The sequence below is a fragment of the Rhinatrema bivittatum genome, chromosome 5, assembly GCF_901001135.1.
Source record: "Rhinatrema bivittatum chromosome 5, aRhiBiv1.1, whole genome shotgun sequence".
Classification (NCBI taxonomy): domain Eukaryota; kingdom Metazoa; phylum Chordata; class Amphibia; order Gymnophiona; family Rhinatrematidae; genus Rhinatrema; species Rhinatrema bivittatum.
Window position 1 is genome coordinate 348,695,704 of NC_042619.1, and position 12,156 is coordinate 348,707,859.

General features: G+C 49.5%; 2 protein-coding genes across 8 annotated transcripts in view; one reads left to right on the forward strand and one right to left on the reverse strand.

The window, feature by feature from the left end:
* LOC115092987 (homocysteine S-methyltransferase 1-like) overlaps positions 1-12,156 on the forward strand; it is a 51,490-nt gene that overhangs the window by 28,017 nt on the left and 11,317 nt on the right. The window contains exon 8 of one of the 3 annotated variants that reach the window (XM_029604534.1): positions 1,809-2,213. The exons of the other annotated variants lie outside the window; for them this stretch is intronic. Within the exon in view, the coding sequence (XP_029460394.1) occupies positions 1,809-1,885 (77 nt within the window). The 3' untranslated portion in view covers positions 1,886-2,213. Of the gene's footprint in view, positions 1-1,808; positions 2,214-12,156 lie in introns of those variants that run through there. 3 annotated transcript variants of the gene reach the window in all.
* Positions 4,338-12,156, reverse strand: part of BIVM (basic, immunoglobulin-like variable motif containing) — a 53,091-nt gene continuing 45,272 nt past the window's right edge. For all 5 annotated transcript variants that reach the window (XM_029604531.1, XM_029604530.1, XM_029604529.1 and 2 more), the window contains 2 exons: positions 10,755-10,851; positions 4,338-10,308 (listed from right to left, as the gene is read on the reverse strand). In XM_029604531.1, the coding sequence (XP_029460391.1) occupies positions 10,024-10,308; positions 10,755-10,851 (382 nt within the window). In that variant the 3' untranslated portion in view covers positions 4,338-10,023. The remainder of the gene's footprint in view (positions 10,309-10,754; positions 10,852-12,156) is intronic.

Here is a 12,156-nt window from a genome sequence, read left to right on the forward strand (position 1 = left end):
TTGTGACCCCATTCAGGGTTCTGACCCACAGTTTGGGAAGCTTTGGCATAAGCACTGCATGTATTTGGATTTTATTGGTGCCTCTCTCTTTTTTCAATAATACTATGTATTCTGTCTATGGAGGGCTCCAATATATTAGGAGATAACTGGTTGACGGACAGAAGACAATGTGTGATGGTAAATGGAGCTCTCTCTGAAGAGAGGGAGGTTTTAAGTGGTGTACCACAAGGATCGGTGTTGGGACCGGTCCTGTTCAATATATTTGTGAGCGACATTGCGGACGGGATAGAAGGTAAGGTTTGTCTTTTTGCGGATGACACTAAGATCTGCAACAGAGTGGACACGCCGGAAGGAGTGGAGAGAATGAGACGGGATTTAAGGAAGCTGGAAGAGTAGTTGAAGATATGGCAGCTGAGATTCAATGCCAAGAAGTGCAGAGTCATGCATATGGGGAGTGGAAATCCGAACGAACTGTATTCGATGGGGGGAGAAGGGCTGATGTGCACAGAGCAGGAGAGAGACCTTGGGCTGATAGTGTCTAATGATATGAAGTCTGCGAAACAATGCGACAAGGCGATAGCAAAAGCCAGAAGAATGCTGGGCTGCATAGAGAGAGGAATATCGAGTAAGAAAAGGGAAGTGATTATCCCCTTGTACAGGTCCTTGGTGAGGCCTCACCTGGAGTACTGTGTTCAGTTCTGGAGACCGTATCTACAAAGAGACAAGGACAAGATGGAAGCGGTACAGAGAAGGACGACCAGGAAGGTGGAGGGTCTTCATCGGATGACGTACGAGGAGAGATTGAACAATCTAAATATGTACTCCCTGGAGGAAAGGAGGAGCAGGGGTGATATGATTCAGACTTTCAGATACTTGAAAAACTTTAATGATCCAAAGACAACGACAAACCTTTTCCGTCAGAAAAAAATCAGCAGAACCAGAGGTCACGAGCTGAGGCTCCGGGGAGGAAGACTAAGAACCAATGTCAGGAAGTATTTCTTCACGGAAAGAGTGGTAGATGCCTGGAATGCCCTTCCGGAGGAAGTGGTGAAGTCTAAAACTGTGAACGACTTCAAAGGGGCGTGGGATAAACACTGTGGATCCATCAAGTCTAGAGGGCGTGAATAAAGAGGAGGCAGCAAAACACTGCACGGAGCGGCAGTAGCCACAGAGGCATTCACGGAGCGGGATGCCAGTGGCCAGTAGTTGGTGTTCCACCTTCACGGAGCGGAAGGATGGAGGGCTGCTATCTCAAAAAAAAAAAAAAAAAAAGACAAACCAAAAAACAAACAAAATAAAAACAGGGGTGGGTAAGAGTATGGGGTAAGGGTGTGGCCTGCTTGTTACAGCAGTTGCTACCCCTAATTGAGCTGGATGTCACTTGGATGCAGATACGGCACTGCTCTCTACATTGGTGGAGAGGAATTAGGGCTGGAGGGTACTGGAAGCCAATAGTAACAGGTGGGAGAGAATAAAAGGGGAAAAAATGGATAAAGTGTGAAGCTTGCTGGGCAGACTAGATGGGCCATTTGGTCTTCTTCTGCCGTCATTTCTATTTGTATAAATTAGTTATTAACAATGGAAGAGACTCCTAAAAGAGATTGTATCATTCATGGCATGATAGCTATTTGGTTCTTCCCTGACAACAGATATTTCCATTTAAACAATCGGTGGGTTTATTTAAATTGCATACTCTCATATACAGAAAGTCTATATTAAAATGGAGATCCTCCTTATAATTTGTTTATCTGAAGTTAAAATTGTGTGTACTTTTTCAAATGCTTGCCTCGTTATGAACATCGTTGTAGGTGGTTGCTGTCGAACTACTCCTTCAGATATTGCAGATTTACAACAGACATTGAAGCAGAATCTAGCAGTTACCTAAGCCTCTGGATTCGGGCTGCGTTGTGGGAAGGTCACCTACCGAGGCACCCTGCATTCTTCAAAAAGGATAAGAGAAAATGGTGGCCAGAGCGAGGAAAGCTTGCAGGATTGTATTCACACTCAAACTTGTTTCATTTTGAGAAGATCAAAAAAGCTTCTGAGCACAAAATTGTTTGGTTGAGAAGAGTGTATTAATAGCATTTACAAAGACCCCTGAGCAAAGCAATCCTGTATGGTTGGATCGGTCTTCATAAGGAAGTATAAATGTGAAGTCATTGTCTTTGTCGTTTTTCACCTCCATTAAAAATCATCCTTTGGTTACTATGTTAGTTGCCAGTCTGTGGGGGTTTTTTTTTCCAGCTTTCTACCTTTTCTGAATCTTTAGTGTGGTACCACTTTCAAAAGGAGCTTTAATGTTATACCAAATAATTCCCTTTCCCAAAGCACATATTAAAGATGGTTAATTTGATTGAAGGGTTTTTTTTTTTTTTTTTTGCTGATATTGGAAATACCCTGCTAAGCAGGGAACAACAGGGAGCTCTGTGCAAGGTCATTGCCACTGCTTCAAATGCTTGCTTAATGAGGGCCTCAATTCTCCTATCCAGGGCCGGTGCAAGGGGATTGGGCGTCCTAGGCACCTACTGCCTGTGCTGCCCCTGGTCACAGCCCTGACTCCATCCCCCCAAAAAAACCTCACAAAACACCTGGTCCAGCAGGGAGCGATCTGCTGCTCCCTGGTCTTCAGCTGCCACTAATCTAAATGGTGCCAGTGGCCTTCAGCCCCTACCATGTGACAGAGGCTACCGGTGCCATTGATTGGCCCCGGTCACATGGTAGGGGCTGAAGGCCACCGGCGCCATTTTGGTTAGTGGCAGCCGAGGCCCCAGGAGCGGCAGATCGCTTGTGGGCCCTCTGCTGGTCCACCGGGGGGGGGGGGGGGGGGGGGGGGTATGATAAGTCTACAAAATCATTAATGGATTTGAACAGGTAAATGTGAAATGGGAAACATTTACTTTTTGGATAATGCAAGGAGTAGGGGGCACTCCCTGAAGTTAGCAAGGAGCACATTTAAAATGAATCGGAGAAAATTCTCTCACTCAACACACAATTAAGCTCTGGAATTCGTTGCAGAGGATGTGGTTAAGGCAGTTTAGAATAACTGGATTTAAAAAAAGGTTTGGATAATTTCCTGGAGGAGTCCATAAACTGCTATCAATCAATAGGGAATAGCCACTGCTTGTTGCCAGCGTTAACATGGGATCTATTTAATGTTTGGGGACTTGGATTGGCCACTGCTGGAAACAGGATGCTGGACTTATGGAGCCTTGACCTGACCCAGTAGGGCATGTTCTTATGTTCACCTAGAATCACAGTTGCTAAAAACAAGATAGGATTTTGCTAGATGCCAAATTAATAGCTGTTCAGCTTTAATGCCAAATGTTTTAAGATTTTATAAAACAATTAGCTGTTTCTCAGCCAGGTACAGGCAATATTTGCATCTCTTCTATGTGCAGACCACTGCAGAATAGGTAGTGGATAGATGGCACTGATAACCACAAACAGGACAATGCGTACTTTGACTTCTGAATTAAGCATCTCTTATTTAAACATTTATTTTTCTATTCTAGCTGCCCTTCAGGAAGGTAGGAGGCTGCTGCAGGGCTTTATAAAAGTATGATAGGAGGATATCATTCTTTCCAAGGACTCAGTGGCATTCACAGATTACAATTCTTTCAAAAAAATTTTTGGTGAAAGTTAAAATCACAATTATGTAAAATGTGTTAAATGCAGCTCATTTCTTTTATACAAAAAGCTAGGGTCTCATTTACTAAGCATTTTTCCCCCCAAAACGCAGAATGGTAGAAAATCCTTATTAAATCTGTTCGCAGTTCCAAACCCTTAGGAGCAAACAGCAACAGAAAAGACAGACTGAGTTCTAGAGTTTGATTTTTAAGAGCCAACTCCTGACAAATTGTCGTCAGCGATAGAAAAACACTTTAGAGACGCTCGTCACCACACAATTTTATAAAAACACCTTTATTTGATAAAAACAAGGTTGCTGAACAGCTTAGATTTTATTTAAAGGTACCAAGACCAGCAGCATCCTCATGGAAACAAAATAAAACACACTTTTTGCCATGTTTCTCTAGCTAACAAAATAAACAATGCTTAATTGAATAATGTCATTCTAGAAACGACAAGGTACAGAGCTAAAACATTTAGAGGACTAACCCAGGGACTGCAAGCGAACCAAATCATACCTGTAAAATCATGGATTAAAAGTGAGTTTTGTCTGTCATTACCACGTTTCTCCACGGGTCATGGCAAATTAACCAGATGACACTCACGCCACAGGAAGAATGAGGAGGTCTCACGCCCGAGCAGCAGTCTGCACCAACTTGTCAGTCTGTCTGCCACAGAGAGGTGCACTGAGATCCTTCCTAAGGAGGCTGCGGCAGGGCAGGGTATCATTCTTTCCAAGGACTCGGCGGCATTCACAGCTCATTCTATTTTTTTTTTTAAATGTTTTGGGTGAAAATTAAAATCACAGTTATGGTAAAATGTTTGATGCAGCTCTTTTCTTTTATGCTAAATCATAATTTGCTCCTTTAATTGAAAAGTATAACGATCTGTGCTTATATGATAATTCCGCAGGTCAACTGCCCTGGGCATCTATGTGAAGATGTAAAAAGGGGGTACAGGTGGAAGTAACACTGGAAAAGCATAGCACAACCTGCCCCTAGGTTTGGATCAGGGGTTTTTGTACATGAAAGGAAAATTAGTTCTTACCTGTTAATTTTCATTCCTGTAGTACCACGGATCAGTCCAGACAGTGGGTTGAGCCTCCTTTCCAGCAGGTGGAGACAGACAAAAACTGAAAGGATGCCCTATATCAGGACAGAGCCTATCCTCTAACCCTTCAGTATAACGCATGTCAAAGCAGAAAACAACCAAACCAAAGTAGGATCAAGCAAGTAACCAGAAAGGTCAAAGGAGCAGAAGTAGAACAATGTAAGGTATATGGTATGATAACCGCTCTTGCATCTACTTGGCGCATGTGCAACCAAGGCTTCCGGTGTATTTGCTCAGTATTTATGCCCAAAAAAGATATGTGGAAATAGAGGAATCTGTAAGAGAAACAAGCTTCGAGAGGACAGAAAAAGACAACATACAGGGAAGGGAGTCTGGACTGATCCGTGGTACTACAGGAACAAAAATTAACAGGTAGGTAACTAATTTTCCTTTCCCTGTACGTACCCGGATCGGTCCAGACAGTGGGATGGACCAAAGCTTCCCTAAACCAGGGTGGGACCAAAACAGTCCCGCTCGAAGCAATTGTAGCCCAAAAGAACCAAAGTGGAGCTTGCACATCCGGGCGATAGCGATCAAAAATAAGGAAGGACGACCAAGCGTCGGCACTGCAAATCCCCCACGGACAGATCCTGTGACTGTTCGCCCAGGAAGTAGCTCGAGAACGCAGTGAATGAGTTGTCAGACCCTCGGGAACCGCCAGACCATGCCAAAGATAAACAGAGGAGAACGCTTCCGTCAACCAGCGCGCTAAAGTGGATACCGAAGCCAGCATACTCAAAGTGGACCCACTCAAGGGGACAAAGGATGGACCGATACACGAAAGCCATTGGTAACCAGGAGGCACGAAGTGCAGCACGTATGGGCTCAAGGTAACTGAGACAGCCACCAGTCGCAGGGGAATGCGGGGAGTTCAGCCGACTGGTGGACAGGGAAGTAGAAGAACAGTCACCAAGAAGGAAAAGCCCGTACAAGGGATACCCCGGAGTTGGGATGACGCAGAATGGATCCCGACAGAACAGTGCTTGGATCTCCGAACTCAGACGAGCCTAGAAGCTAGAGGCCAGAAAGACCGTCTGCAGCGTAAGAGCCTGCAAGGGAACGGAGGGGGGAGGGGGGAGGGGGGGGCTCGGGCAGAGCCGCAAAGAGGGCCCGAAAAAACCAGATTAAAACTCTACGACAGGCAAGTGGGCGAGAAGGTGGACGTAGATGCCTGACACCCCTGAAACACCAAATCGCAGACGGGTGACCGCTCAGAGATGACCGTCCAACCGACCCAGGAGAGAGCCGAGAGGGTAGACCTGTACGTGCTGGACCCGAAAGGGAAGAACCTTAGGAAAGACTGACTTGGGGAAGAAAAGACCAACAAAATCGGAGCAGAGGACGCCGAGACAAACAACGCCGCACAGACTCAAACAGTCAGGTACGCCAGGGAAGTCGTCCATACCGGGCCCGCAGCAAGGCGGAGAAGACCTACTCCTAATAACCTTCGAGCCGGAGAAGTTGCCGCATCCAAAATCAGGGTGCTAGACAAGCACGATCGGCCTGGTCGAAGATTACCGGTACCTGAGCTGCAGAGGTCAGGCCAGCACTAGGTTAAGAGAACCGCGAACCAGCACCTGCGCGGCCACTCGAGTGCTAGCAGAACCCTGGAGGAAGTTCTATAGTTCTGAGGCTTTCCCGACCAGAGACCACGGGGGGGGGGGGGGGGGGGGGGGGGGGGGAGGAGAAAAGAACGTCCACTGGCCAGGGGAAAGCCAGAGCATCTACGCTCGCTGAGCCATGGAGCCACCAGCGGAAGGACCAATAGGCCATGGTATCGCGAATAGTCGCCATAAAGCCCAGGTGGGAGGAGACCACCTGTCTATGAGAGAGAGCCATGGTTGTGTCAGCGAGTTCCCACTCCCTGGGATCGAGCGACTGACGACTGAAAATTCAGCCTGGACATTCCCCTAGCCTGCAGAGCGGGAGGACGCCGGGCACTGTAGACATCACTCTACCCGGGTGAAGGGAAGGCTGATGTCCAGCGCCACCTGGGCGAGTGATGCAAGCCACGAAGGTGGAATTGCCGGGCAAGGCCCGTAGCACCTTGCCGCGGAGAAGGGAAAGAAACTCCAGGACTAGGATCACGTCCGAGCCTCCAACTGCTTGATATGACAGTGAGACAGAGCCGCTGGCCAGACCCCCTGGGCATGCTGGGAGAGGCAGGCCACACCCCAGCCCGAGGGACTGGCGTCCATGGTTACAATTGTCCACTGAGGGACTGGGAGGCATTCCCGGAAGCAAATGAGGGAGGGGAAGCCACCCTTGGAAGTCGGCGACGGCCAAGCCCAAAAACGGAAGAACTGTGTGAAACCGTGCCGCCAGCGAACGAGACAGCAAGTTGTCTGGAATGGACGTCTATGCGCAAGAGCTCAAGGGACTAGGTCAATGGTAGGAGCCAAAGAGCCCGAGAACTGCAAGCAGTCGGAAGAAGGCAGCAAGAACAGACTCTGAAACTGGTCGAACAACGTGAGGGCCCCCACGCGAGGCAAGAAGACCTTGCCTACCCGGGTGACAGAGGGTTCCCAGGTACTCTAAGTGCTGGAAGGGCTAAAGACTGCTCTGAGGAAAATCAGTATCCACCCGAGAGACGCAAGGAGAGCTAGCACGCGATACACCGCCCGCAAAGAACTGCCACCATGGCCCTGACGCACCAGACGTCTAGATCCGAATAGACAAGGAGTCCTTCCCGGCGGAGAACTGCCGCCAGCAACACCCAGGCATTGGGTGAGAGCAAAGGGAAGCGCCCGGACCTAGACATCCCGGCAGAGGACGAGAACACGAAGAGACTATGGCAACCACAATGAATCGAAAAAATGGAACATGCCACCATAAAAAACGAGTGAGACGAGGAAAGGTCCGGGGCAAAATGGGACGAGGACCGCTCACCGGGTGTCCATGCGGAGAAGCGGGATCGGAAGAGCCCGGATGACTCTGGGGAGGCTAAGATCCAAAGAAGAAAAATAGGATACTGGCCCGTGGCAAATACACCGTCTGGAACCAGGCTTCCGCGTCCAGACAGAAGAGCTGGGTGGGGTTTGCTCCACCGAGCGCCGCAGGTACCTACCGCCCGGGAAACACAGAAAGATCCTGACAATCTCGAGCAAAGCGTGGGCGTACCTGTCTGTGAGGAAGTCTGGGACCCACAGGTCCGGTAGGATCTGGCCCCAGTGCACGGAAGAACAGGGAAAGCTATCGCCTAGGAAGGAAGCCGAGGAAAAAGGCATGGAAAACTCCAGTGTGTGTGCAGGCGTGAGGATTGAGCGGGTGGGCCATCCTTGCAAAGGAATGGCGCCCACGAGAAGGCTGCGACAAAAACTGTGATCAAGAAGGGACCAAACCCCCTGAGGAGTCACCATGCTCGCGTAGCGGGCAGATTGGCCGACCAGTGGCGCAGCTAGAGGGGCCGAGGGACGGACATCGCCGAGGCTATTGCCTTTGCCTGGGGGGGAGAAGGGCCGTATGCGTAGCCTCTGGCCACGGTGGGGGGGGGGGGGTCCTGGGCGCAGGGCAAAGTTAACGTGGACCCCTCCTGAGACCTGCCCACAGCAACAGACTGCTGCAAATATTGGTACACACCCCCAGCGCTAGCACATCAAAGTACGCTTCACATGAGCCTCGAGCAGGCGTACTGGGGCCGCTTGAAAGCCAGGAAAAAACCTCCTGACACGTGACCGCCTAAATAGTCCAGGGAGGGATTATCGGTTCTGGAATTTTTTTTTTTTTTTTTTAAACGAACCACACCACCGGGAGAGGAAACTTGTCCAAGGCACGGCCCGTCCGGGGGGCCTGCTATTACCGCAGGGGCAAATGTGTGGGCGTGGGAGGAGGGGAAGGCGCTTGCCGAATCCCTGAATCCCGCCAGGACCAGGGCCAAATCCGTGGGCAACAAGGCGGTACCAGGAGTGGCAGGGTAGCCGACGCAACCGGATTGGCGGTAGGTCCCGGTAATACCGGATCCGTCGGGAAGTCAGGGGGAGGGGGCACCTCCGGGAGCACCCGCAACCACCCGCACCCCAGGCGACCCCGGGGGCTCCGTAGCCGGCCTATCAATGGCATGGAGCGGGGAATTGAATCTTATTGTTACATAGGGAAAAAATTTTTGTTTTTAATACTATTTTGTCCCGGGGTGGGGGGGGGGGGGGAACACACCTTCCACCTCCCACCTCCTCCCGCCTGCACGCTAAAGGATTTACGCAGGGGGAGGGAGCAGCAAATCAAAAATGAGCCCAAACAATCCCGGGAGGGGGAGGGTGCCAAAAAACCCTTCCTGGGGGGCTGGGGGACTCAAATCAGGGGGTAGCAGTCAAAAAAAAAAAATCGGCCCCCCAGCCCCAGGGAGCTCTGAAAACGGAGCTGATAAATTCAAAATGGCTGCCGTTCCCGGGCTTCCTGACCCGGGAACGGCCTGGCCAAGCTCTGGGGACGGGATCCCCGGGCTAAATTTGCCTTCCCTGCCGAGGAGGGACCTTCCCCACCCGGCAGGGAGGCATAGAAGAAGCCCCTTCGCTAAAAACTCAAAGGGGGGGGGGCTACAAAAAAAGTGGCAGGCTGCCTGCCGCGGCAACGAGAGAGCCGGAGAAAAAAAGCTGCTGAGAAAAAAATGTGATTGGCAGCCTGGAGGCCAGGAGTGAAGCAGGGGGGAAACCTGCTGACTCCTGCCTGTCTGGCTGCCGGTTCAATGCCACCTGAGACCCAAAAAAGAAAAAAATATGGGTCTACTGCTGCAATTAAGTCGGAGGTAGGGGAATACCTGCAACTTAGAATCCATTTATTGAGCTGATTTTTAATACTGAGCGCAGCAGTCGGGTTTCTAAACCCTCTCGGCAGCCGGGGGGGGGGGGGGGGGAGACGAGACCCCGCGAGAGCCTCGGTCCCCACACCTGGAAGCGGACACGGAATCAGGCTATGCAGTGCACAAGGGGCAAAGCCCCCCCCGAGACCGGCAAGAGCCGGGAGACGGAACAGTCTCCCACAGAAGAAAAGGAAAAAAAATCACTAAGAAAAGTTCCTCTAATACTTAAAGAAAAAGAAGAAGTACTTGCTTGATCCGTACGGAAAGAAGAAAGAGAAGCTGACCAGCCTAAAGCAGAGAACGAAGGGTGAGCTGCTAACACCCGCTGGAGACAGACGAATACTGAAGGGTTAGAGGATAGGCTCTGTCCTGATATAGGATACCCTTTCAGCTTTGGTCTGTCTCCACCTGCTGGACAGGAGGCTCAACCCACTGTTTGGACTGATCCGGGTACATACAGGGAACTACAATTTCTGGTGAACTTCAGTTTTCTAATCATTTCCATCATAATCCGTCTCACTCTCATGAGATCCACTGTTTCTTCTCTCGTGAACGCCAGGCAACTTTTTACAGCAGAGTTCCTTCCGGAAGCCGGTGCTGAGGGATCTCCCCAGACGCTCTTCCAGCTGCTTGGAGACACCATCTTTACTGTCAGACTTGGGGATGCCCCGAACTTGTGCACCAGGTCTGAGGTTGCCCAACTGAAAATGCCAGGGCCCAAACCTCTGCCAGTTAAGTCTTTGAAAAGCTAGGATACAATGCAGATTTCCTCCTACCTGTAAGAGTAAAAACAAAAACAAACACTTTTGGTTTAAAGCTGAATCTGTAAGAACATAAGAAATTGCCCTGCTGGGTCAGACCAAGGGTCCATCAAGCCCAGCATCCTGTTTCCAACAGAGGCCAAAACCAGGCCACAAGAACCTGGCAATTACCCAAACACCAAGAAGATCCCATGCTACTGATGCAATTAATAGCAGTGGCTATTCCTTAAGTAAAATTGATTAATCAAATACTCAGCAATGTAGAAATTACCTGGATTTGTACATTGCTGAGTCTTCCTATTGTTTTCTGAATGCCGACTTTCTTTTTAAAAGCAATAGTTAATGTGGGCTCCATCGGTTCTCCCAGTTGGGCGGTGCTCTCGTGTCGCACTGGATAGCGGCGAGCTCCAGCAGCGGCTGCTCGATAGGAGGCAGAACGGGGCAAGTACAGCTGTGCTCACCTTCTTTGTTTTCCGATACTGGAGTCCCCTCTCAAGATGCCTAATGTCGAGGAATTCTGGATTCTGAGTGCTGAGGTCCAAGACGATGTCAGCCCATCTGCAGGATACACACAAACACACGTAAATACCGTGAAATGATTTATTTCTTTAAAAAAAAAAAAAAAAAGACAAGAACCACATCTAAGTTGTTTTCGCTGAGGTAGTTAACATGCAAGATTCTAATGTGAGCGGATATGGATAATCACAATGTACTTATGAATTTGGATAAGTCTCTCTAAAGTGGTATACATGAAAAGTTCAATTTCCCTTTCTCAGATGGCCCAATTGTCCAGTAACTGTTTTCTCTACGATAGGAACTGCAAGCTCGTAGCAGGAGGGAGCTGTTTCACAACATTGGCACTGAACGGCAGGCTAGTGGCACCGTGTTGAGGAGATGGTTAACGAGACAATCCAGTCCTATCTCCCCCACTTCTCTGGCCCTTTCCCACACTCCCATCTCCCCCTGCCCGCATTTCCTCTCTCTCTTCCCCATCTTAATCCCTTTGACTCTTCTCCTACCACCCTGGCACCAGTGCAAACACAGTAAGAGAAGCAGCCCTTCCTCCCTCTCCCCATGGAAGCCACCAGTAGTAAAGCAAAGCACACAGCAGGAGGAAAGAGAGCAGGAACAGTAATTGTAGCATGTTTACTGCCCTCGTGCTGCTGCTGCCTGCGTGTTCTCTGCCAGCGATGCTCCCATGGCCTGCCCTTCTTCTGCTCCTTGTGCATCGCTACACATTCGATTCCCCCATTCACATCTCTATTTCTCAGCCAGCAATGGCTGGGAGTTTTGGGAAAGGAGGCACCAGATCACTAAGAAAAGCTCTAGAGAGAGAGAGAGAGTTGAATTCTATTCTCTTAGTCACAAGAGGGTGATGCAGTGCTCAGTTACACAGAGAGAAGATTAAGAAAGGAGGAAATATTACAAAAAAAACCCCAACCAAACACCACGCTGGACCAGTACGCAAACACTGCTGCACGCTGGCTGTCCCGGCAATAGCTGGTTTTCGCTAAACCCCAGCACTGGAACAGGCCGAACTCAGGAACAAGCAGCTTGAACACAAACAGGACTGGCCTAACACCAGGAATCTCCTGCCTGTGCGTGGAACCTCCCCTCCGGGTGAGCTTTCAGGTTCTGGTGGCCAGCAAGACTTAAAGAGCACCCAGGTAAATAAAAAGCACCGACTAAAACAAGACAAGAACAAAAGAGTGCCCACTAAACAAGACAGAAGAGACTAGCAGAGGCAAAGAACAGATACCAAAAGGTCACAGGCAAGACAAGTGCAAAACCAGAAGGCCACAAAATATGAACCATCAAAGAGGACAGGACAAGCACATAGAAGAGAAGGCCACAATACTTAGG